Source organism: Calonectris borealis, chromosome 3 (genome assembly GCF_964195595.1).
Source record: "Calonectris borealis chromosome 3, bCalBor7.hap1.2, whole genome shotgun sequence".
In the NCBI taxonomy this organism is placed as follows: domain Eukaryota; kingdom Metazoa; phylum Chordata; class Aves; order Procellariiformes; family Procellariidae; genus Calonectris; species Calonectris borealis.
Genome location: NC_134314.1, coordinates 30,611,710 through 30,639,320, shown reverse-complemented (window position 1 = coordinate 30,639,320; position 27,611 = coordinate 30,611,710). Strand labels below are relative to the sequence as shown.

The following is a 27,611-nucleotide window of genomic DNA, read 5'->3' as shown; positions in this document are numbered from 1 at the left end:
TTCTATTTCCTTCATTCTTTACAAAGTGTTGATGTATCAGTTTATTCTTCTTTACATTTACCCCTCTGAATATATATCTCAGGCAATAACATGTAGTAGAGATGGGGCCAAAAACCAGCGGAAAATATCTGACGTCTTTAAACCCGTCAGAGATCTCTGTAAGCATATGTTAAGTTCTGATTTTTAGTGAAAATCTGGGGCTGTTAAAAGTGAACATATAGATAAGTTCACAACCTTATGGTTTATAGCTCTTGTTCTAACACCAGTTGTTCAAAAGAATGTCACTATTGATTACCCTTTTCAAATTCATTTTACCTTTGCAAAGCTACATTCTATAGAAACTGATGATGAATATGGAGAAGTTCCTGACTACAAGAGTCAGAACATTCTTGCAAGATCTGAACAGATCTTACAAGATCTACAAGATCTGAACTTAGATCTCTTGGACAATGTACGTGACCCCTCTTTTCAACTTAATTTTTCTCAGATAAAATTTTTTCATACAACTCTAAAATATTTAAATCATTGAATGTCTTCTCCCATAAACTAAGAAAGAAAGCAGAAAGGAAAAAGATGACTCTTGTTACTTCAGGTTATAAATATCTAGGAGGGAGTCTGATGCTAACATGATAGGAACATAACCATAGATGAATAAATGGAAGAAAGCCCTCTAAAATCAAATATACACTCAAGTGTGTTATTACTATTTTTTTTCTTTTTGATTCATATTCACTGTTCTTTAAAATAGAATTAACATTTCCCAACAACCATGGGGAGCTATAATTTATTTTTACTTCATTCTAAGGAAAATTTTACTTCAGAGGTAAATAAACTTGCTTCATTCTTGACAATGCCTCCAAGGAGAATTCAGAGGAGGGAAGGGAAAGAAAAAAAGTAACGTGATATGCTAGACCTGTAGCTTGGGGAAAGCTTCATTGTCAATGTTCTAAAATTAACGATCATAGTATAACCCTTGGGAAGGGTTTTAAAGAAAATAATCTGAGAAAAGCTTTCTTGGGAGACTTCTGTAAGTTCCCTATTAGCTGCTTTCTCAAATTCTCTCCATAGAAACATGTTTCAAAATACATCAGGAGAAGCAATTTTCAGTAGTATTAGTGACCAGGCAGCTGACTCATATTACTTTGAACTCAGAGTCATTGTGCTTGTGGAGACAATCAGTTTAACCCACCAGTGAAACCACAGTAACAACAAAGAGCTATGCTGATCCAACATAAGATCCCAGAAATCACTAAGAGTTCACACACACATGCACACCAAAGTTGGTGGTTTTTTCCCCTATAAATTTTTCAGAATCTAAAAGCAATAGAACATTTAACAATTTTTTTTTATATAGCATACACGTTTGTTGGGTCATCTGCTGCATCATCACCAGCATCCACAATCTTCAGACCAGATACATGACCAGATAGCAGATAATTCGCTTTGATGCAATACCTTCATTTTTCCGTTTTCCATAGAGAATTACTGCATCTGAGCTTAATGTTATGAAAGTTCAAAATCTGTAGCTGGTGAAACATGTATGGGACAGTTTCCACCAAGCTGAGTTCATTATGTGACCTGTCCAGTACCCACATTTTTAGTGTTACTTGACGGCCCTAGTAAAGCTCACTATGAAAGTTGTTAGAAATGCATGATGCAAAGCTATGAAATATCTGGAAGAAAGGTCTCTCAGCTGAAGTGATTTCCCTATAGAAGTCAATTCTAAAGTAATGAGGTTCTTGGTCATTGCTAATTATAAAAGCTTCCTCTCTGAATTCTCTGTCAGGTTCACAGTAACATCCCCATAGTTATTAATCTCACTTTCAGAAGAGAAATATATCAAAAGTTTCAGTAACTTGATAAAAGAATGCTATAAAAGGTTCTACTGCCAGTAGCTTTTTATTTGAATCAAATTAGTGTTATAATCATAATCAATCATGGTTGGTCAAAGGATGTAAAAGAAGCAAGGATTATGGGGTGAGACAACTAAGAAAGAAAGCAGAAAGGAAAAAAATGAGTCTTGTTACTCCAGGTTATAAATACAACTAAACAGAGACAACTAAAAGAGTATAATTAAACGTTGATTTAAGATACAAACTTTCTTTGCAAATATTGTCTTTTTCAGATGGGCTGTGATGTTGTGTTAATGGACAGGAGTATACAGATCTAATGGTTTATACAAATTTTCTTGACCATTTCTTTTAACATCAACTATGGCATTGTGAGAAATAGAAGGAAAAAAAAAAAAAACACCAAAAACATTGTCACCAGAGGATGCTATTTTGCATCATAAAGTATATTTTTCTTTTTTTTCTTTTTCTTTTACGAATATGCTTAGAGTACAGGTCAGTTCATGAAGAAATTCATGTTATATTACTGTTTTCTGAGATGGGTCCCTTAGCAAGGTTTTAGCAAGCTCTGAAGAGTCCTAGTGTCTGTCTTAATTACTGTAAATAGAATTAGTTCTTGAGGAAAGGAAATAAATTGAGAATTTCAGTAGTTATGTAGAAATCTCTGGAAATGCATATAGCTTTGTGGTGTGTTGAACTTGGCTGGCTGCCAGATACCCACCCAGCTGCTCTCTCACTCCCTTTCTCAACAGGATAGAAGAAAAGAAGATGGGAAAATTCAGGGGTCTAAATAAACACAGGGAGACCACTGGCGAACAGACTTGACTTGGGGAAAATTAAATTTATTGCCAATTTAAAGTAGAATAGGATGGTGAGAAACAAAGACAAAACCTAAAACATCTTCCCCTCTCTCCCCCGGCTCCCTTTTTCTCAGGCTTAATCTCACTCCTTTGTTCCTGACTCCTCTACTTCCTTCTCCCCCACTCCTCCCCCAGTAGTGCAGGGGTGTTGCGAATGAATGGTTTAGAGGCTGCTTAAAGAATCACCATCAAAAGTATTAGCAGAAAGTGATTTTAGTAGAAATCTATAAAAGCATGACTTAACGGAGTTCGATGGCAAGGTTCACTCTATTACTTTCTACACGGATGAAGCATATAAAGGAAAATCGAGTTACGAATTGATCTAGAATGATTTACATAGAGACTGAGGATGAAAAGGGTAAGGGAGACCTTCCCATTGAGTCACAAGGTTCAGAGAAGATTCCCTTGCTTTCCAAACTCTTTCTCAGAAAGGAGTCTAGGTGCAGCTGGATCAACTCCTAGTCTCAAGCTTGGTCAAAGGTTTATGTCTAGTACAAAAGGGTAAGGGATTATATGGGTTTAGCAGCAGTCTAAGGTTCATTCACGGTTTTGAGGTGGATCACAATATTCTAACAGCACTTAATCATTAACTATTTTAACGTTTACGAAGTGAGTTAGTAGAGTCTACTACAATCACAACTTAATTACAGATTATGCTTACTATTGGTTCACACCCCCACACATAGACAAATATATATAAATATACCTGTTAAAAATTCTTCTCGAGTTCAGTGAAGAAATATTCACATCAAATGTCTAGGCATTTTTGCTCAACAGGCAAAGGATTGAGTCTCAAGGAGTGAAGGATTTCAGCCCAGGTCCCGTCATCAGCTTTCGGCGACAGTCCTCTGAATATCGCAGACCCAAGAGGTCGTGAGCTCTGAGAGGTGTTCCACTCAGAGGGAGATTCTGGGCGCAGCCCGCTGCGGTGCAGGAGACCTCAAAGGATCTCACTTAGGACCACCATTTATAGGTTTGCAAGATGGTTGACTTTAGTCATCTGTAAATTTCCATTCTGTCCACAGTCCCAGGTAGTGATTATTAAAAATTCTCAAAGTTTCAGTGTTGTTACACTTGAGCTGCGACTCAGATGAGGGTATCAGGGGATGACACCTGGGCCAGGCAATGGGAGTACGTTCCCATCAGCTATGCAGAGTTTCTGATACGGTCAAGGAGCACTCAACCGCCAGACTCAGTGCACCAAGGCCGAGGTTCCACGGGAATTTCTGAGATCAACAAGCGGCCCAGGAGAAGGGGGGCGGGGAATGCACCACCACAAGGGGTAATGGGGAATGGGGGGTTGCAGTCATTCATTGTATAACCTGATGACAGTCCTTCATGTATATATTCATTTATGAGGCAACATATTTTTTTTGACATATGTAGTAAGACAATACAGATAATTGTGGGTAGATGTGTAAAATAAGAAAATAAAAAAAAATAAGAAAAAATAAGAAAAACACACAAATTAGAGCAGTTAAGTTTGAAAGAAATAAAAAGATCTGAACATTCAAGACTTTATAAACATCACACTGTAACTTGCAAATGAAATAGATTTCATTTTTCAAAGTAATGTTGGTAGGGTCAGGATTTTGCCTTGCTCTTGTATTTCTTGAGAAAAAATAATTTCTGTTGAATAAAATAATGTTTTTCTTTTTTATTTTGCCTGTGAATAATCTTACTTAAAAGGGCAAAAATGATGTATTGGCTTCCAGTAAATTGAAACTTATGATCCAAAAGGTTGGCTGTTAGAGAGTGAAGTATGATAATGACTGCAAATTTATTTGGCACCATAGATGAATTTTCCCAATAAATTTTTAAAGCTTTAAGAAATCATGTTGTAATGATATGTATATTTAAAATGAATCAGTGCTCTTCCTCATTTTTTCTTTGAAATTAAAAAGGTTCTGCAGAAGTTTGTTGTTGTTAATACTGCTCAGGAAGGTCATGCCTCAGTAGTGGTAAGGTAAGGGTCATGTATTTCACAGGAAACATCTCTGATAATCCTGAAGGTGGTTGAATTATTTAGTTTTCCTTGCGCTTTCTTTTTTCCTTTCCAAGCTGGCATATGAGCATCGATTAAATGAATGATAAGGTCCATGTTTGATTGATTTTTCACTTTTTTAATTTAGAAGGTAAAACTTTCTATCACATTTGAAGTTGAGAATTATAGTTGAGATAATAGAGGTCTGATTCTAGTGGAAGTTAAAGAGGAAAAAGTTGCCTCGCAAATGTCAAGGCACCTTGTGGTCCAAGATGATTAAAACTAAACTGTTTGCTATATGAATCCCAAGGTGCTGCTATATCTTAGCTTCCATGACATTTAGCCAGTGACTTTTCATAGCTTGTTAATAATGTATAGCAATCCCAGTGTAAATTTGCAGTGACAGAGCTGGCCTGTTACAGTAGAGCAGTTAACTAGATTTATTTTGGACAGAAAATGAAGATTTGAAAAAGAAAAAATCATTACTAATATCAAAAGAGATTGCACATTTACAAGACTCTTTTACTGAAGACAGTTGCTCAAGAGAGGTGCTTTTCATATTGATCTATTATTCTGTCCAAAGTCCTAATTACCTACCAAGAGATATTAACACAACATTACCCCACTCATCAAGGTTAACACTCATGAAGAAAAATTGATGTCCCAAACAAATTTCATAGTGTGGATTTGTCCATAAAGTTGAATGAGTCACATAGGCTGCTAAAGGTTACAGCATAAATGCTCTCTTATAAGTACAATTGCTGTTAATCATTGCTCCCAGATAAACCTAATAAACTTCTGTGTTGTAGAAACCATTTTTTTCTGAACCTTATATCTCACAGATATACAAATTATTCATAAGCTGTAAAAGGTTACAAGGCAGATGAAGAAAGAGAGGGAGAGAGGAGAAAAAGGCTACAGATTAAAAATAGACTGAAAGAATGATGAGTTACAAAACAGACTCAAAAAGCAATGAGTTACAACAGGATATGAATTAGAGTTGTAGGGAAAAATTTGGCTCTTTTTTGGGTTCTAGCAGATTTTCTCTGAGGCTGAAAGTTTACTAACATAGGAAAAATTTTACTGTGACTGCAGCTATAATTGTCACAGATCAAAATCCTTCATTTAATTCTCTTAATAAATCATTAATCTATCACTTTAGAATTGTTTTAAATATAGTATTTGGTGTAGTAAAAATGTATGCATACCAGTGGCCCTTAGAATGCAGAATTAGCGTGAAATAAAATTTTGACAACAGTTATCACTGCTGCTTTTTTACAGTTTTACATAGGACACCTTGGGCTTTTATTGAAATCTTCATCTAGGAGTTGAAGTCTCTTACTGATTTACTCATTCTTTATATGGAAACGTGTCAGCAAAAAATACAGATATTTTGGCAACCCCAAAACTGTTATTGCAAAATTCTGATTAGGCTTGAATAACTCCACTTCTGCATAAAACACTTGAACAAGTCTGCAAAGGTCCCTTACCCCTCCTCTGATGAATCTTTCCCATACTGATATAAATATGGAATTTCTAATTTGTGTAGAAGCAGTTGTATATTTTATATTTGTTTAAATAACTGCAAGTTTTAAAAAAAAACTTATGTACTTACTGTATAACAAGCTAGTAAAATAACTTAGCTTCTTATTTATCATAATTTTCAGGAGCAGAGCAATTGTGGGGATGTTTCAGATTTTTTTACAGTTAGTGTTTTGATTGATAATCATTTATACAAGCGACTACAAACAGTTGAGTTTATGCTGATGTGTGAGGAACTCATGAAATAAGCAGACATTCAGACAGATCTTTCCTCAGCTGTGTTCCAATTCATTAATAGATTCCTCTGCCGCTCTTTTAGTTTTAATCTCAAAAAAAAGATTGTTGCTTTGATGTGGAAGCACTGATGTTCTTACGTTCGATCTGACAAGCTCTGGACTAATGGAAAAATAACCACTTCATTCTCCCAGTGTAAGTTCTGGGAATTCATTACAGGAAGTGTGTGTTTCTACCTTATTATTGATTGATAAATCATAATTTCCAACTTAAAAAAAACATTTAAGGTATTCATTTTTTTTTTTTTTATTTGGTAATTTTCCCTGCTGCATTTGCTGTTTTTTAGTTGCTTTATTTGATATAATGAAGAGCAGGTGTGCAAACCTGGGATCATATGTGCAGCAGCTGCTGCATTAGATTGTTAAATGTTTCATGTAAAGCAAGGATTTTTCTTATTACTAACAATTAGCCTGTTTCTGATCCATTGTCTAGCCAGCCTTGGGGTAAGATGTCTGCAATGCTGTGAGACAGGGCTACTTAAATCAGGTAGATGGCATTTTATCTGACCTTTGATTGATAAAATATCAATAATGTTACAATTGCCTGTAGTTCTGTAAATCTATCAATATTATGGTATTAAATGCTTAAATTGTGGTTTAAGATTATTAAATCTGTGAAGGTTTCTTAGGGCCTGATTCATCTTTCCTAAATAAGTCAGCCAAGTGCATACAGACAACACCCTATTAACTCCACTGTCTTTCTGTATCTATACAATTCTCTTAGGTTAAAAGGTCAATTCTTCATTATATTAATGGCAGCCCCTTAGACAGCTAAGCCCTCATCGTGAATCAGTCATGTTTCTTTTAGCCTGAACTGTGTAGCTAGGCCAGCTTCAAGCTTGCAAATTGCTTTTACACTGAGTCCATTACAGGCCTATTCTCCAGCCCCTTTCCTGCCTGTTCGCTGATACTGTATAATGCCTTGCTCACAGAGTTTAAATGTCTTAGCTGCTTTTTGCAAAAAGATCTCCAATCCATAACTATTCCCTCTACTATTACTGAATCAAAGTACCACAAAGCCCTATGAGCAAGAACAAAGAGCAGCTTCTATCAACCCATGCTGAATCATAATGAAAATCATAGTGAAAATCATCTTAATAAAGCCAGAATGCTTGATCTGACAAAATAAGTCTTCCCAACATAACCCTGCTATTCAGGACCCAGGCAGCAGAGATTTCTTACTGCTTTCCAATGACTGAATCTTCCCAGGTATCTGCAACCACTTGTGACATCAAGTACGCGTGAAAGGTACAAACCTTTGAATTTTTTTGCCAACTAGTTCTATGAGCAAAACAATCTTCAGTGTCATCAAGGCATAACATGACAATCTCTGTTATCTCAGCACTTTGGGGGATGGTGAGAGTGCAACGATCATGTTGCAACCTCTCAAACTGAACATCTCACTGGAAGCCAAATTTGAAAACTCAACTGTGATAGAGGCATGGATTCTTTAGAATAATAGGGCTGGAAGTATCTCTGCTTTATCACTCCCAACACCCTCCAAAGATGTAGGGGTACAGGCAAGGAAGAGGAAGCCTAAAGTGGACTAGCACTAGTTACTGGAAAGACTGGAGACTGATGCTGAGGATGAGGAAATTGGTCTTCTACAAGCACAGACAGTCTTTGTCCCAGAGTTGTTGCTTTTTAGACCTTTAGGTGAAAGGGGCATAAAAATAGTCATGGCCCTAATGCAATGTCATTAGGGCACTAGCTCTTCCTACCTCCAGATAAGCAACGCCATGGCAACTTCATCACTCAAAGGGCAGGGCTTGACTCTTCTATTTTTTCTGTTTCTTGATAGTTTTTTCCTTTTGTCCCAAAAATATGATTTTAAAACCCACGCTTTGCTTTTTAAACTTTACTTCCCTTTTCTGTTTCTTGAGTGACTCTCTTGTGTTCTAAGACCACTAGTGTTTGGCTCTTTGTTCAGCCTGTATTTCCCTACCCTAAGTGTTCCCAGCCTCTTGTTCTGTTAGTATTCTTGCTCTCTCTCAAATGTCCCATCTGATGTCTCTCAACACTTATATTCAGTAAAATAATTCTTGACGAGCAAACTCCTGTCTTACTCATCTCTCTTTTCTGTGTTCATGTTAGCCAATAGCTCAAAGGGCAAGCATAAAGAGGAAGCACCTTTAAAATGATCAGTGAACTTTGCTCCTGATTCAGGAATTTCAGCCTGGAAGTGCCTAAGATGTTATAGTTACACTTCAGGATCATTTTGACTCACAAGTTTCCTAGTTGGCTTGGGATTAATTTAGATATAAGATAGGTCTTACCAGATGGGTGGTGAAACTGGCCACTTATTCTAACCTGTATATATATTTAAGAGGCAGTTTAGACACTTAGAGGCATGTATGCCTCTTCCTTTCACTTCTGTTCTTTATTGTGCTACTTAATATGGGTGCTATTGAAACAGTGTTTGTCATAACCAGGGCAAATGCCCATTAGCTTCCTACAGGACCTTCAAGGTCATCTTAATAAATTCATGCATTCATTGTAGAAAATACATTTTCCATTTCAGCTGAGATTAATGAGGAGTGAGGAAAGATTGCAAAATTGAAAGTTTGCAAGTATCATTACACCACAATTTGCAGTTAATGTCAGATGCACGTTGAAAACTGCAAAGAACTGACTCCTACAGATACATAGGAGATTTAATGGTGACTAGTTGGCCATGTTTTTCTGGAAGAAGTAAATGAACTGTCGTGTTCTATGCCACACTAATCCTCAGCTAAGCATTTTGCTGAGATGCTTATTCCCATCTCTGTTCTTTACTGCAGTATAAAAGTACTAAATTTACATTCTTCTGTTTCAAATCCATCCAATTTAATAGATTCTTTTCAGTCTTTTGTTCAGCTATTGCATCGGCATATGCCCAAATTAAGATGATCACTCCTGATAATGGTTGATATAAAGGTACAACAGAAAAGGAATTATATTTGCACCACATTATCTCAGCATTTTATATGAGAGAAAAAAACTGTAGATAATGATAGAAAAGAGGAAGATCTTTGCCGTCATCCCTATAAACTGGTCATAATTAAATTGTGAATGCATTATTCTTACAGAAAATAAGCAATATTTTTTTGCTGCCTTTCAGTACTGAACTGATCTGATGTTGATACCTTTGTAACTTTAAAAGCTCAGCCTTCACAGTGTATTAGCTTTCTTTATCAGATAAGCTCTAAGACTTATTTGCTGCTAAACCTAGATATGCATTTAATTATAAAGGCATAAATTGGTTTTTATTAAATGGTAATCAATGTACAAGATTTGCAGTGGTCATACCTTGATATGAAAGTTATCTAAAAGCCCCTGTTTTTCATTTGCAGATTGGTCATATCCCAAGCACCACGTACAAATGTGTTCCAAAGTATTTGAGTTAGATTTAATGCCATTTATAGCACAAGAACTGTTCTATAGCACAAGTACTATCTATTTACACTTTCTAACGCCAGTTGTATTTAAATTCTACTGTTTCTGTCCCTCCTAATGCTCAGAAAGAAATGACAGAAGGGAGATAAGAATGTGGAAATGCAGAACAGAAATATAAATTTATAAAAAAAGGAGTAAGAATGAAGGAAGGTGAGAGTGAAGAAAAATTTAAGAAATTATTGAAGTGCTTGTCATATCTTAAGAAGTGTTAACTTCATTAACATTCTTAATAAAGCATGCAATTTATTGCAATTTTGGGAAATTTGGGAAAGCTGCTGATATTAAAATGTTGTTTTATGACTTGCAAACACTTACCAGTAACATGCTTACTGCTAGTTGTTTCGTAATTGCTCAGAATCATTTAGTTAATGGAGTGTCTGCCCCTACAGTCATGAAACATCACTTACTTATATCTAATTATGCTAACTGAACACAAGCAAACTGAACATTGTGGTATTGTAGCATTTACAAAAAATAAAACACATCAGTATGTGAAATACTTGCAATAATCTTAAAAATTTTTTAAGTTGAATGATTGTCTGACTCAGGAAAAAGGACACCTTGTGCAATAGATGTATGTGGGATTTGATTTACTGGATATCTAAGTGCTTTCATGGGTTTATGTTTTCCATCTAAATTTCAATTTGAAGTCAAAGTCATATTTTTTATAACTTTTCTTTTTTGGTGGTGCCACCATCACTCTATATGGTATTTACACTTAATAAATATTTGGAAAGTTTTCAGTACAAAATAGATTATTTAACCAAACTTTTAAACATATACATATATATATATATATATATATAATGTTATAGGTCCATTTTTCCACCTCAATGTCTATAGAGTTAGGCCCATGGCTATATAGTTTGTGTCTCTAAAGTCTCAAGGCTTTGTAGAGTCTCTGAACTCTCAAGCCTTGCTGAGTAGAAAATCATCCAAAGCTCATCCAAGCTGTGTCCTGTGATATGAAGCTGATTCCATTCTATTGATTCTCTCCATTGGAGTTATATTAGCCTGCTCCACTAGTCATTCTTGCTCCAACTAGTTATGACCACAGTAACTCTGTAAACTGCTCTTGTCTTTACTGGGTTCTACTCTTCAGCAAGTATACACATCACGTATGAAAATGTGCCCACTTGAAGCAGCCAACAGGAGAGTTCTTAAAAAGATCTTTAAGCTTTTCTTAAATGTTTTGAGCTTTACAGACTAAAACATCAAGCCCACTCACCTTAGATACACACAGGTATAGTTATTCTGTCCAGAATTTTTACATAATAAATGTATATTTCTTTGTTTATGTGGTAACCACTTTTTTAAGTGAAATGCCTATAAACACATCAAAGTATAAAGTTAAAGTTAAATGGATTTTAAACTGTGCCAGTATTCCCCGTGTCTAGTTGCCTTTTATTTCAATAGCATATTCTTTCCACTATTTTATAGGCGTTCATTCTTCTGGTCCTTCTTCCCGTATGTGGGAGAAGTCGCTCCCTTCAATTTTTTGTTTTCTTTTATTTTTTTCTTAATGCTGTGTAACCAATGGAAAGACAAAGGTATCTACAGAAAATTATTTAAGCTTTCAGTGAACAGAATCATCCTCTGCACTCCTAATTCCACCGAGCATAGGAGAATCCTAGGGTTATTACAGTTAGGTATATGAGGTTAGGTGTGTGAGGTTAGGTGGGATGAATCCAGTTCTAAATTCTAGGCTTTGATGTTTGCCAATAGGATGAAAGGCCAAACTATATCTTCTCAGTAGATTTTGCTTAATGTTTTGTGGCCAAGGAGCCATACAGGTGGCCTTACAGTTCACTCATTAAGCCTTACCCATGATTTTTCTCTCACACATTATAATTAGATATTTGAAAAATAGTAGTGTGTGCATCGTTTTGTACGTACAATTTGTACGTTTTCCAAACCGTATCCCATAGCTGTCATCTGAGGTTGATGTAGACTTTGGAAAATTTGTTCTACTGTCATTGTTTTGGTAGATTCCAAATTCCCATTACCCAGAGTGTATGCCATATAAAATTAAAAAAATATGTTCTAACAGTCAAGGCAGAAATAAACCAAAATATAATTACTGATACATAGTGTAATGAAACTTCAGGAAGTGTTACATATACCTGTTCCATGGTCCATCCTCCTTCTCTTTTGCTTCAGGATCTGGAAAGCTAAGGTAGACACTGCAGATACTTCATTCTGATGATTTGTTTTGTACTCACACGATGTACTGCCTTGAGGAGTAGGTGACATGACTATTCTAATTTACTCAAAGGTGATTTGCTAATATACTAATCTTCCGTTAAATAAAGTTTTATGCTCTTCAGTAGAGCCAAGACAAGATACAAAATGTGCACCATCCGGTTGCTAACAGGAGTTTTTGAATACACTGCCTCATGTGAAACACAGCCATGTACAACACATCACAAAGGAGTAAATGTTGTAAATACCATTACGGGGCTCTATTTTGCAGAACGTATTTGAGTGTATCTGTAAAGCTGTGTGTATGTATGCAAGGATTTGTCTCAATAATGAGATTAGTAAGATTTCTGAACTTCCTTAGAGGTCTTGTGAGTCTATTTGGGCCTAGTTGTACAATTATATGTTGAAGTCATATGGAAATATTTTGGTATTAATGATCACATAAGTTTTACATCCAGAAAAATACAGAAGAGTTTTTTCAAGATGTCTAATATTTGATAACTAGAATGATAATGAAAGCATGGTCCCTGAAGGTTAGCTTTTATGCTGTAGTTACATTTAATGGTGCAACATTTTTCAACAAGCAGTTTTCCAAACGTAGACTGCAGTTACTTAACTAAATAAACTATTTTAGTAGACAAACAGTCTCCCAAGAGTACACTAAGAAAGGTTTGTACTCACGTTGCTAGAAACAGTAAACTGTAATTGAGACTGTTAGGTTTGATTATGATCCAGATGTGAAATTTGTGGATGGGTTTTGCCGTCATAAATCCCCTAGAAGATCACCATGGATTACAATGTGAAACTTGGAAGAGTTCCAGTAAAATCCTCCTTAAAACAGAAAGGGGTATATGAGATTGTGCCTTGTTAATGCACATACTTTATACAAATTTTTTCCACACAAAGTGTATTTTATATAATGGCTATGCATAGTATAACACTTTGGAATGTTATTTGCTTCAGGTGTCTTGCTGGATTTTCTGGACAGTTTTGTGAAATAGAAGTTAATGAGTGTAATTCATCACCTTGTCTACATGGCTCAACCTGTGAAGATCATATCAATGGATACACTTGTAAATGTCAACAAGGTAAGTGACGTCTGACAGAACAATCTTAAACAATGATAGTTTTGAATTACCAGTGTTACTACTGAGAAAATTGGTAAATTATATCAAGCTCTCTGTTTGTATATAATCTATAAGATACAAAAAGATTAATGATCTCTTTGACAAGCTTTTTGAATGAAATCTAAAGAGAATTAACTAGTCTAATAAGCATGTTAGAAAGACTTAAAACTAAAACCAGCTCATTAAGTGAGTCTGAAGAATTATCTAGAGCTAGGTTTATTATGTATTATCTTTTCTAATGTAACTTACTGACCAAGCAGTCAAGTAGGCATTGTATCGCGACTAGATAATTTAATTAACTACAGAATAAGATCGACTGAAAAGAAATTCTGAACATTTAACTAACATTTATTATTGTTGTTCTTGTTGTTGTTGTTGTTGTTATTGTTGTCACATATACCCATGCTTAGGTCTGCTGGCTGGGATGAAAAGACATTTTCTGAACAATTATAAATGGAATGAAAACAAGCACTTCCTAAAAAAAGTGGGAGCTGTTTTCTTATGCTAACATAGATCAACTTAAACAGGTCTTGTGACTTGGGAAAGTATAAGGGGTTTAGTATTTACACAAAAGCAAAGGTCACAATCAGCCTGCATTGTCACGCAATCACAAATTTAATCTGTTCAGGACTATTCACTGTCTCCTGTCATGTCTATTAACAGAGAGTCTTTTGTCAACATAAGTGGGGTATAAGTAACTGCCTTGAAGCGTACTGCTCCATAATTCAATTACTCTTAATTTAAGAATTATACTAGTACCTACCTACGGAAACTTTAATTTTTCAGTTTAAGTCTATTGTTTCCTATTGTACTGACCTGCACTGCTGAATACTTTCTTTGACGGTACCGATCCAAGATTTCTTAGTGAATATTTTAAAGATTATTTAAATATATTCTGGAAGATAAATTTTCTATTCACCCATGATACCTTCATACATCTGATCTGCTTATTCTCTTTGTAATGAGGTATATTCACCATGTTGGTTTCCATTTACAAGCAGTAAGATCTTGCTAAATTCTCCTGAAGTCAAGTGACCATATATGTATTACATAAAACTTTTCTGCAGTCTTTCTAGAAATCTGTTCAGATAATTTTTACATATATTTATATCCATGCTTGTTCTTCATTAAAAAGCAAACACATAATGAATTGAATATTAATAAAATAAACTAAAGTTGCTGGGGGAGGGGAACCTCAATCCATCCCACTCCTACCAGTTTGATGCCAATGCCAGCAATAGATGCCCAGAGCCTGGAGAAGCATCACGGATCAGCAAGAGAGCAGCACAAAGGAACTCCAGCCAGTAAGACAGCTTCTTCGGGGACCCAACTTAAATGCCTCTGTGCAAATGCATGTAGCATGGGGAATAAACAAGAGGAGTTGGAGACGTGCACACACCTGCAGGGTTATGATCTTATTGGCCTCACAGAGATGTGGTGGGATGACTCCTATGCTTGGAGTGTTGGAATGGAAGGATATAGGATCTTTAGGAAGGACAGGCAGGGGAGACGAGGAGGGGGTGTTGCCCTCTATGTCAGTGGCCAGCTGGAGTGCATGGAGCTCCGTCTGGGGATGGATGAGGAGCCGACCAAGAGCTTATGAGTCAGAATTAAAGGGAGGGCAGGGACAGGTGACATTATGGTGAGGGTCTGCTATGACCACCTGACCAGGAAGACTGAGCGGATGAGCCCTTCTATAGACAGATAGGAGCAGCCTCACATTCACAAGCCCTGGTCCTTATGGGGGACTTCAACCACCCCGATATTTGTTGGAGGGACAACACGGCAGGGCATAAGCAATCCGGCAGGTTCCTGGAATGCATCAATGATAACTTCCTTCTCCAAGTGATAGAGAAGCCAACGAGGAGAGGTGCTATGCTGGACCTTGTTCTCACCAACAAGGAGGGGCTGGTGGGGAATGTGAAGCTCAAGGGCAGCCTTGGCTGCAGTGACCATGAAATGGTGGAGTTCAAGATCCTTAGGGCACCGAGGAGGGTGCACAACAAGCTCACTGCCCTGGACTTCAGGAGAGCAGATTTTGGCCTCTTCAGGGATCTGCTTGGTAGAGTGCCATGGGTTAAAGCCCTGGAGGGAAGAGGGCCCAGGAAAGGTGGTTAATATTTCAAGGATCACCTCCTCCAAGCTCAGGAGTGATGCATCCCAACAAAGAGGAAGTCAGGCAAAAAGACCAGGAGGCCTGTGTGGATGAACAAGGAGCTCCTGGACAAACTCAAACACAAAAAGGAAGCCTACAGAGGGTGGAAACAAGGACAGGTAGCCTGAGAGGAATAGAGAGAAATTGTCCAAGCAGCCAGGGATCAGGTTAGGAAAGCTAAAGCCCTGATAGAATTAAATCTGGCCAGGGAGGTCAGGGGCAACAAGAAAAGCTTCTATAGGTACATTGGGGATAAAAGGAAGACTAGGGAAAATGTGGGACCTCTCTGGAATGACACAGGAGACCTGGTTACCTGGGATATGGAGAAGGCTGAGGTACTCAATGACTTTTGTGCCTCAGTCTTCACCGGCAAGTACTCAAGCCTCACCGCCCAAGTCTCAGAAGGCAAAGGCAGGGAGTGGGAGAATGAAGGGCTGCCCACTGTAGAAGAAGATCAGGTTCGAGACCATCTAAGGGACCTGAAGGTGCACAAGTCCATGGGACCTGATGAGATGCATCTGTGGATCCTGAGGGAACTGGCGGATGAGGTTGCTAAGCCATTATGCATCATATTTGAGCAGTCATGGCAGTCCGGTGAAGTTCCCACTGACTGGAAAAGGGGAAACATAACCTCCATTTTTAAAAAGGGAAAAAAGGAAGACCTGGGGAACTACAGGCCAGTCAGTCTCAGCTCTGTGCCTGGCAAGATCATGGAGCAGATCCTCCTGGAAACTATGCTAAGGCACATGGAAAATAAGGAGGTGATTGGTGACAGCCAACATGGCTTCACTAAGGGCAAATCACGCCTGACAAATCTGGTGGCCTTCTATGACAGGGTTACAGCGTTGGTGGATAAGGGAAGAGCAACTGATGTCTACCTGGACTTGTGCAAACCATTTGACACTGTCCTGCACGACATCCTTCTCTCTAAACTGGAGAGACACGGATTTGATGGGTGGACCATTTGGTGGATAAGGAATTGGCTGGGTGGTTGTACTTAAAGAGTTGTGGTCAACGGCTTGATGTCCAAGTGGAGACCAGTGATGAGTGGCGTTCCTCAGGTGTCGGTATTGGGACCGGCGCTGTTTATCATCTTTGTCGGTGACATGGACAGTGGGATTGAGAGCAAGTTTGCCGATGACACTAAGCTGTGTGGTGTGGTCACACACTGGAGTGAAAGGATGCCATCCAGAGGGACCTTGACAGGCTTGAGAGGTGGGCCTGTGCAAACCTCATGAGTTCAACAAGGACAAGTGCAAGGTCCTGCATATGGGTTGGGCCAATCCCAAGCACAAATGCAGTCTGGGCGGAGAATGGATTGAGAGCAGCCCTGCGGAGAAGGACATGGGGGTGTTGGTTGATGAGAAGCTCAACATGACCTGGCAATGTGCGCTTGCAGCCCAGAAAGCCAACTGTATCCTGGGCTGCATCAAAAGAAATGTCAAAAAGCAGGTCGAGGGAGGTGATTCTGCCCCTCTACTCCACTCCCGTGAGACCCCACCTGGAGTATTGCATTCAGCTCTGGGGTCCCCAGCATAAAATGGACGTGGACCTCTTGGAGCGAGTCCAGAGGAAGGCCACGAAGATGATCAGAGGGATGGAGCACCTCTTCTGTGAAGACAGGCTGAGAGAGTTGGGGTTGTGCAGCCTGGACAAGAGAAGGCTCTGGGGAGACCTTATAGCAGCCTTCCAGTACCTGAAGGGGGCCTACAAGAAAGCTGGAGAGGGACTTTTTACAAGGGCATGTAGTGATAAGACAAGGGGTAATGGCTTTAAACTGAAAGAGGGTAGATTTCAGTTAGATATAAGGAGGAAATTCTTCACTGTGAGGATGATGAGGCACTGGAACAGATTGCGCAGAGTAGTTGTGGATGTCCCATCCCTGGAAATGTTCAAGGCCAGGTTGGATGGGGCTTTGAGCAACCTGGTCTAATGAAAGGTGTCCCTGCCCATGGCAGGGGGGTTGGAACTAGATGATCTTTAAGGTCCATTCCAACCCAGACCAGTACAGTTTACAAAACTATACGTAATGGATTAAAAAAAAAAGTATGCAAGATACTGAAGCAAGAGTGTGTGTGTGTGCGTGCGCGTACGCGCGCACACGTAATGAGAGTCATTATGGATAGTTTATTCATTTGTTTAATCAGTACTGAGGAATGATACTCTAATACATACAACTTAAATGGAAGTATCTTTGGCTTACTAGAGCCTAATTAATTTTGGGCCTAACTTGCTGGCAGATTAATATTTTTATAACAACTTTTTTTATGTCTAAGAGATACTCAATAAGCCAGAAAGACACTATACCCTTGATGTATGAACCACTGAGTGAAAAATTTCTGGACTTTGGCATACAGAGGGTCAGAATTCATGATCATAACAGTCCTTTCTGATCTTAAAAGTCTGAGTCATGACCTATTTTCAGTACTACATATCTTTTTTCCTCTCAACACAGTTACACAATGGAAATTCCACATGGATAATTCCACATGTACATTCCCTCACTCTGCCTGGTACCGCATATGACCATATACCACTTCACCAATACAGATGACTTAAAAACTAAAAAGATATATTTTTTTATCATTACAGTGCCTCACACAGAATACATTGTTGAGTTCAAAATTTTTCTCCTTATTTTTAAAGCTAGTAATACTTTAAATATATTTGAATATAGACATTTAAAAACTGCTTGCCAGCCAAGGACTGCAACTGCTGTGTCTATGCAACTGTACATGGAAATGCTTGGTATAAGTAGAAGCAGCTTCTCTGGGGCCTTGGAACTCACTCCTGCTGCTAACATGTTTTAAACACCTTCTAACCCAAGTGTAAACTGGCCTCCTTTTACATTTCTTTTAATAATAGCATTCATTAGTTAGGGTGAAAGATCTCTACATTATTTCTCCGCCAGGAAAAGACACAGTGAAGGAACCACATGCATTAGCAATATGCATCATGGTTACATATCTTGGCTTTTTTTAATCAATGTGATATTTTCAAATGTTTGAGTCTCTGAAACAGTTGAAGAGATGAGAAGGTTGCAACTCAGAAAAGGAGTGAATTTGGAGAGGCAGGGGAACCTTTGGGAGAAATAGCTTTTTGGAAAGTTACACAACTGAAGAAAAGGATTAGAAGATAAAGAAAAAATACCTTTCAGAGTCAGAAAATAGAAATGCTTGGAACAAATCTGCTTTAGTTGCAGGCCACTACTATTCACATATGATAGGTCTTGGTTTTCTTTGCTAACCTTCGTCTACAGAAATATGGAGGCAGGATTGAGTATTCTTGGGTCTGTAAAGGCAGCTATGGGAAAGAACTTTCCAAAAGGCAGAAAGTCTGAGATATCCAGCAACAGATCCACAGCTGTAATTTAATGAAATTGAAAAGGGATAGTGGCAGTAGGAATGAGGCAGATGATTGCAGCTTTCCAAAAACCTCCAGAGAACAAAATGAAGCATGTGGTAACAGCATGTGATACCAGAAAGGGAAAATTATTTAGCTCTGACAAATCTATTCTGTAATAGATCATGAATTTTGTCAGCTATTGTCCCAGTAGCAGGCCCCATACCCTTAGAATAATAGACGCATGTTCAGGATATGTGGCTGCAGCTGCAGGCTGTTCAGGTGCAGAAGCAGCACAGAGAGATGTAAACTGTATTCTAACAGCATCTCAGCTCAAAAGCAACAACAGCAGCTGTTGGAACTAATAGCAGCCTCACAGCTGAGGTCTTTAGCTGGGGCAGGCTGCACTTCTACAAGGGCAGCTAAAGCAGGACTGGAATGTAACTGGTGGGTCCATTTGACAAATGCTCTGAGGCAAATGCAGGACAGGGGCAACTAGATTTGTATAGCTGAAAACGGCTGGGTCTTTTTGGGCTGTGGGAGTTTGTTTGGGTTTTTTTGTTTGTTTATAAATGGGAAAATTTAATTGGAGAAATAACAACTCTGTAATGTGAAGTATCATGGAGTATCATGCCAGAAGGTCTGGTGTTCTTCACTAACTAGCCATATTTTACAAAATTCTGGGGTTGTATTTACCAAGCAAATGGTCTGCTTCCAGTTCAGCTTAGCCTCCGAGGAGCAAGTTCACAACAGGCTCAAATTACATGATATAAAAACCAGCTTCCAGACCAGTTTTTGGCCTTTAATTTATGGGCGTACTTAGTTGTAAAGGAGATTTTTATAAGAAATGTGTATTAACAAAAATGCCAGTAATCTGGTTATCGAAGTATAAGAAGATGGTATTCTGATGTTATTAAAAAACAAACCTGTATTTGCTCAGAAATTGTTCTCCACATTGATCTGGTACAGTAATCTGTCTCAGAGTTTCTCTTTTAAATTTTTTCCCTTTATTTTATTTTGTGTAACTGTGACTATTTTCATCTATCTAAACCTCCAGTTTTCCTTTCCCAGTGTGGCAATAGTGCACAAATTTAATGAACAGGATAAAAAGGTCAGAAATTAAGATAGAAAATTCCATACTGTTTCAGTTTAAATTTTGGAAAAAATATGGCTTTAGTGACACTATGCAGATCTGGAATGAGATAAGAGGTTTTCAGGGAGCATTTAACCCTTGACAGTTCTTAGTCACAGAGAGAGAACAATACAGATAATTCTGCAGGTGAAGGGCAACCCATCGAGTCAGTTAATTCAGTAATGAAAAAATATATTCAGGTTTTACTCTTATTTGCTTACTTACATCTCTACAGAAATAGAAGTCAGCAAATATTAACTTCCCTAATAGATGTTCAGTAGAGTACAATTGTAAAGTCCATATAGTTTGGGTTGTGTTTGTTTATTGTTAAACTATTTCTTTTCTTTTTTCTACTTTGAGAAACCACAGCCAAAACAGTTCATACCCATCTTATACTATATATATATATATGTGAGGATTGATTATAGTTACCTATAGCTTTTTCTGACTGACAGTCAATCAATAGATTTTAACGCGTCTTGGTTTGGTTTGGTTTTGTTTTGCTTTGTTTTCCTGACAGGATGGGAAGGCTTCCACTGTGAGTTGGATGTTGATGAGTGCATATCCAACCCCTGCATACATGGCATCTGTGTTCAGGAGGACCCCAGCCTTGGTTATTCCTGCTTTTGCAAGCCTGGATTTGTGGTGAGATGCTGACATTCTTTCTTCTCCTTCCCTTAACCTGACTATTCATTGCTGCACAGAAAATACTGTATGTAATCCCTTTCCTCTTTAACCTCACTCAGATAAAACCCAACCTTGCTGAAAAATACAATATTTTAGTAACTGTTCTTTGTTTATTTTGTTTGCTTGTTTGTTTTACTAACAGGAGCTTTAATATTCCAGAGAAATAGTTACCTAATATCCACAAAAAGTGGAAAAGTATGAGTGTATATAATGGCTTTGTCAGTCATCAGAGTACATTAGTATTTTTAAACACTAATTAATTTTTTTTTTCATACCAACTAATATTTTTATTTCACATACCAATTAATATTTTTACATACTAAGATAACTCATACTTGAAACTATTGCATACAGACAGATATTTTGAAAACAAGTTCCCTGAAACTAAATCAAACAATTCCTTTGAATGCTTGACCCTGTGGACTTTGGTCCTATGTTTTATTCTTTCTGTTAACGTACCAAAAGAATCCTTTGAGGGGGGCTAATTGCCAGTGCTGTATTCATCTAAGGTTAAAATTTCCATGCTGCCACCACGTTTTTATGCCAGCTCTTTCTGTAGTTGAAGACATGCAGTTGGTACCTACAATTTGAGCTTGTGCTTTACCTCATCACACTTGGGGTTTAACTTAATAGTATTATTTAATAGTTTGGGGTTGGTAACAAGGAGAGAACGGAGTACATGTTTTTTTAATTTTTTTTTCTTACTTCAGTAATTCTTATCTCTACAACTCCAAGCTTGAAATTGTTATTTGAATGCCTTTTCTTTATAAATGATGACAGTGATCCTTATTTTAATATCTATGCACCATTTATTTGATGTATTTACATCTGTAAAATAGAAGGAACATATTATTGCAAGTAAGATTCAGACTTACTTTCATAGATTCTGTGCAACTAAGATGAGAAAAAAATGAGTAACTTTTCAGATGCCAGTTTCAGGGTTTATTTCTTACAGCAGAAGATTTGCATTTACAGTTAACGAGGGAAAAATGAACCAAGCAATAAAACGGAAAAAAAAGTTTTTCTAAAAAGTGAAAAACCTTCTGTCTTCAGTTCTTGTCAGGCACCACATTAATCTCTGTCCCATGCCCATTCTCCCAGGGGGATCCCCAGTACAGCTGGGGATGCTAGCACATGTCAAGGAGCACAAGTGTCAAGAGGGCTGCTCCACAAGGAAAGGCAGGCCGGGAGCCAAAGATAACAGCAAGGTAGGCAGGGGCAATGACCTTACAGGCAAGGGGTGGAGTCCCACAGTACCCGAACAAGGATAGAAAGCAAGACCAGTGACCGTGGTAGCCATCCAAAAAGTTCTTCCAAAAGTCCAGGTACTGCCAGGCAAGTCCATGATCACAGATCTAAGGTTAAGCCAGGAAGTCAAGGCAGCAAGGCAAGGTCAGGATCAACAAAGTACTGGGCTTACTATAGCAGGCTTTAGCTTTATTGTAAGCTCAGACAAAGATCAAGGGAAGGGCCTGGACTTAAATACAGCTTCTGAACTCAGGTATGAATATCCCAGATGAGACATCTCACACATCTTTCTCAGAGCTTAGCTCTTTTCACTGAGGCTGATGCGAGGTTGCACCGTGTCAGAGCCGACCTTGAGCACAGGAAGCTAAATCTGTGAGTGTGAAGAAAGAGGTTGCAGAGATGGATTGCAGAAAATTATGAGGCTGATCAAGGTCTTGATAATAATATGTTCAAGTCTAAAATACCAGAAAACAGTTGTGTTAATGCTCTTATCACAGAACATTTCTAAGTCCTTCTTCACACACACCCCTAAACAGAGTGGAACTTTCAATTCTAATCAAACTTCATACCAAGTACTCCATCATTAGTAGTAAATGAGGAAAGGGCTGTCTTCGTGTGGTATAAACATGGCATCAGATAATGGAAGCCTTTATAGATGACCTTTAAAGGTAACTGAAACTGACATAATTTCAGAAAGTTTACATCCACTTCCAGAATAAGAGGTCATGAGTTCCGTGCATCTGCATCCATATTGGCCACAATACAAAATGTGGAGAAAGGATTCAATATAAACTCATTAACTTCAATATAACCCTAAGTTTTTCCTAGACTCAGAGGACTTATTATATCTGAAACCAGCAGTGGGAAGACATTGCTGGGTTTGGGGTTTTTTTTGCTAAGCCTCACTCCCGGTGTTAATTTAAATGAGACAAAGTAGAATACCCCTGCATTCTAGATTTAGAGACTACCAGTTCCACCAACTTCTCCATTGTTCTTTCCTTATTTGCTTACAATGCAGAATCATCATTCTGAGACCAGTACGTTCTTTATTTATGTAAGATATCCCTATAGAAATCCACACAGAAAGGATTGTGTGGAGGCAGATATTTTCTCTAAATAAAGTAACAGAAGGAGGATAAAGGTCAGTTTGAATGTGGCAGTGGATTCATATTTCACCACAGGTCAGTTCTCTAGAGTACAAATACTAACGTGGCTGACTTCCACACGTATTATCTTCTGTGAAGAAAACAGAGGGGAAATGAGGAAAATTATAAAACACTCACTGGAGTGGATTATTTGATTCTGTGAGCTGTCCCAAGTTCTCTCCTTCACACAGCAGCCAGTGCTAGAGTTAACATTTGTCCTCTTGAGAACGTAACACAAAGGCATTTTATTTTTACAGATAGTTTAAAGCATTCAGTGTTTCAAATTGATGATGGAATGGTTCAGATACACCCATATTCATTTCAGCCAAGATCTTAATTTGTCTCAGCAAGTAGCTTAGTAAGGTACTTTCAAGAAGATGCTGGATAGCCCAATAGTTGAGGTTGGAAGGGACCTCAGGAGATCATGTAGTCCAACTTCGTGCTCAAAGCAAGGTCAGCTACAGCAGGTTGCCCACAAACACCTCTAACTGGATTTTAAATATCTCCAAGGATAGACTCCATAACCTCTCTGGGCAACCTGTTCCAGTGCTCAGTCACCCTCACAACGAAAAAGTGTGAAATCTTTCCTTATATTCAGAAAGATTTTCCTACATTTCAGCTTTTGCCCATTGCCCCTTCTCCTGTCAGTGGGCACCACTGAGAATAGTCTAGCTCTTTCTTCCTTGTAGCCTCCCATCAGTTATTAATAAACATTGATGAGAACCCAGACCCTGAGCATTCTGTTTTTCAGGTTAAACAAATTCCAGCTCTCTCAGCCTCTCCCATATGAGAGATGCCCCAGCCTTTAATTATCTCTTTTGGCCCTTTGCTGGTCTCCCTCCAGTAGGTCCATATCTCTCTTGTACTGGGAAGCCCAAAACTGGATGCAGTCTTCCAGATGTGGTCTCACCATTGCTGAGTAGATGTGAGGGATCACCTCCCTCAACCTGTTGGCAATGGTTTTCCTAATGCAGCCCAGGATTTTACTGGTCTTCTTTGCTACAAGTGCACATTGTTGGCTTGTGCAATTTGTCATCCGCCAAGACCCTTAGGTCCTTCTCCACAAAGCTGCTTTCTAATGTGTCAGCCCCAAGCATGTACTGGTGAATGGGGTTATTCCACCCCAGTTACAGGACTTGGCATTTCCCTTTACTGAGTTCCCTGAGGTTCCTGTCAGCACACTTCTCCATGCCTCTCGAGGCCAGTATAAATGGCAGCAAACTCATCTGGCCTATCAACCAGTCCTCCCAATTTTGTATCATGCGAAAACGTGCTGAGGGTACACTCTGTCCTATCATCCATTACTGAAGAGCTTAAGTAGTATTGGACATAGTATGAACTCTTGGGGTACATCATTAATGGCCAGCCTCCAGCTGCTGAACACTGAATACAGCCCTTTCAGCCTGGCAGTTCAAGGCAATTCTCTCCTGACAGTTACAGGGTATCACAGAACAACTGAGGTTGGAAGGGGCCTCTGGAGATCATCTAATCCAACCCCACCTGCTCACAGCAGGATGAGCTACAACAGGTTGCTCAGGACATTGCCCAGTTCAGTTCTGAATATCTCCAAGGATGGAAACTCCACAATCTCTCTGGGCAAGCTGTTCCAGTGCTTGACTGTTCTAACAGTATAAAAAGAAAAAAAAAAAGAAAAGAATTTTAAGAATTTCCTGTATTTTAATTTGTGTCAGTTGCTGCTTGTCCTGCCAGTGGGCACCACTAGGAAGTCTCTGTCTCCGTATTTATAAGGTCCCTCTGATACGGTAAGATCATCTCCTGAGCCTTTTGTTTTTAAAGCTAAGAAATCCCAACTCCCTCAGGCTCTCCTCATATATGAGATGCTACAATTCTTTCATCATCTTCATGGTCTTTTCCTGGACTCACTCGAGTAAGTCCATGTCTCTCCTGTACCAGGGCCAGAAATGGACACAAGACTCCAGATATGGTCTCACCAGTGCTTTACAAAAGGGAAGAATCAGCTCCCTTGACCTGGTCTCAAGACTTTCCCTAATGTAGCCCAGGATGCTGTTTGGCTGAACACAGCCCTTTCAGCCTGGCAGTTCAGCCAGTCTTCAGCCCATCTCACTGTCCATTCATCTAGTCCATGCTTTGTCAGCTTGTCTGTGAGGACATTATGACAGAAAGTGTTGAAAGCCTCACTAAAGTCAAGATAGACAACATCCACTGCTCTCTCCTCTTCCACCAAGTCAGTCATCTCATGATGACTGAGGGCTATTGGGTTGGTAGAGCACTATTTCCCCTTCGTAGCTCCATGCCAACTATTCCTAATCACCCTCTTGTCCTTCCTGTGCCTAGAAATGGTTTCCAGGTGTCATTGCTTCGTCAGCTTCCCAGGAACTGAGGTGAGGCTGACTGGCCTGCAGTTCCCTGGTTCTTCCTTCTTTCCTTTCTTGAAGACAGGAGTGGCACATGCTTTCTTCCAGTCACCAGGAATTTCTCCCAGTTGCAGTGACTATTTGCCCACAATTTTATAAAATCTGTATTTTACCATAAGGGCTTGGTAGGTTGAAAGTGGATTTTAATAATGCATATAATCTGACTAAATTTACTGACAGACTATCCTGAGAAGGAAGAGACTAGCCCATAAGAATGAATACAATTTTTTTGTAGTGTGCTTTTTACAGAATACAATGGGTACAGTTGATACTTCCCCACAGTCCATAGCAACCGCGTTGTTTTTGTCTTCAAAAGCAGGCTGGCATTCAAAACAGGGTCAGGTGATGATAAGGGATATATCAGTTGAGGAATATAGTTTTTTAATATGGAAAACAGTCAGACCCTCATGTTAAAATAATCTCTTTTTTTTCATTAAGTATTTATACTTATCTCACATGAACAACTGTAATGCAGATCAATTACGCTATTTTTTTAGTATTTATTCCTCACAAAAAATCTTCCAGACATCAAATAAGAGAGGAAGCTTAAAATCCATATAAGGAAATTATTTTTTCACTCAGTGCAAAATTCATTGGTACAAGTCAGTGTTGCATGATACTATGGAGATCAAAAGTACAAATAATTCCAAAAATGGGTTAAAAGGAAGACAAGTTCATTGTTATTTAAATTACTCTTCTGAATGTTAGGGAGTTTTTGAATTACTCTTTGCCAGAAGGTGGAATGGTATATTTGGTGAATTATCAGGTGCAAACTCTGCTTGTTTTCTTCCTGTATTCTTCTCCAACTATTCTTTAATAGCTCACTGATGATGGAGCTAGATAGATATTTGACCCATGGAGGCAGCTTTTCTATTAGTACATAGCTTGGGTGTTAACTGTACAGTATGTTGTAGAACAAGCCCTTACAGAAGAAAAAAGTAACAAACCTCTGAAGTAGCTGGAATTTAAGGTGTATTGTCTTTGCTTTTATTCCATTATTCACTGTTCTATCTTCAGTCCCTCAGATTCCACTATGCTTTGGGAAGTCTATAGTATAGAAAGAAAACGTGGGGGGAAAAAAAAAAAAAAAAACAGAAAAATGTTTAACATACCTATCTTCAGTATGCAAGATAAGGAGTTAGAGTCTAAACATCTCAAGATGTGTATTTGGTAGGCCCCTGATGGGTTCTGGTTCCTAACCATGAGTAAGTGTGGGGTTGAAACAGTGGAACTCCCAGAGAAATAAGTATTCAAGGAACTCCAGCTACAGTGTGTGTTAAGTAAAACTTCTGTAGTCTATGTATGTAATGCTATCTGAAGTATGGATCATAAAGTATGCATCATGAAATTTTTCATAAATTTTAAGAAGAAAAACATAGCCAGTGGTATATAGAATAAATGCTTACTTTTAAAATGGAAACATCTATAGACATATACCTACTTTTAAATACAAATCTGCAGCATCTGCCTGCATGGAAACTGTTAAAGCATTTACAGACACTTTCAAGGCTATCAAATTTATCTATGACTATTTAATGTACCCTTCATGCACAGTGGAGGTTATCCACATCTGCTTTGTTTCTATGAGTCATAAAATCATAATCAAATGCTCTTCACCATTATATGCAGTAGTAATAAAAATGCACTAATTTGTCACAGTGAAAGTCAGAATAAAACATGTGTTTTATAGGATTAAGAAAGACTATTAGACAGAAATCTTATTCAAACTGATCATTTATGCTACGTGTGGAATTAGAAGAGAGCAAGGAGGAAATGTTTTTTTATTACTGTATGGAAATCCGACATATAAATTGGCCTGCTGTTCCTTCGTGCTTTGGAATACACATACAGTGAGTGATTTTATAAGATGCCATGAATTTACCAGACAGCTCATCTGCTTGCCAAAACAAATTAAGAACTTGATTGAAACAAACATGGATGTATCTAAATAATTCAAAAAACCTCAATTTAACCTCTTCCATTTTAAACACTGGAAGATTTAAACTACTTGTCAGAAAAGTAATTTCAGTTTCTATGTCCGCATATCTGCCTCTTTCTCTCTTGCACATCCTATTGTTTCCCAATATCATAAATGAATTTAATACAGTTGATAGAGATCTCAGAAAATGTAAGTTGCTTCATATTCTGTGTAAATAGCTAGCCAGGTAGACAAGAGAGACTCTTTAAGCATCTCGTCTGAGGGAAAGTGTGCA

The 27,611-nt window shown here is 38.2% G+C and overlaps 1 protein-coding gene across 1 annotated transcript in view; it reads left to right on the top strand.

The window, feature by feature from the left end:
• Positions 1–27,611, top strand: part of EYS (eyes shut homolog) — a 958,850-nt gene that overhangs the window by 512,935 nt on the left and 418,304 nt on the right. The window contains exons 29-30 of the mRNA XM_075145270.1: positions 13,130–13,254; positions 20,443–20,567. Coding sequence (XP_075001371.1) covers positions 13,130–13,254; positions 20,443–20,567 — 250 coding nt within the window. The remainder of the gene's footprint in view (positions 1–13,129; positions 13,255–20,442; positions 20,568–27,611) is intronic.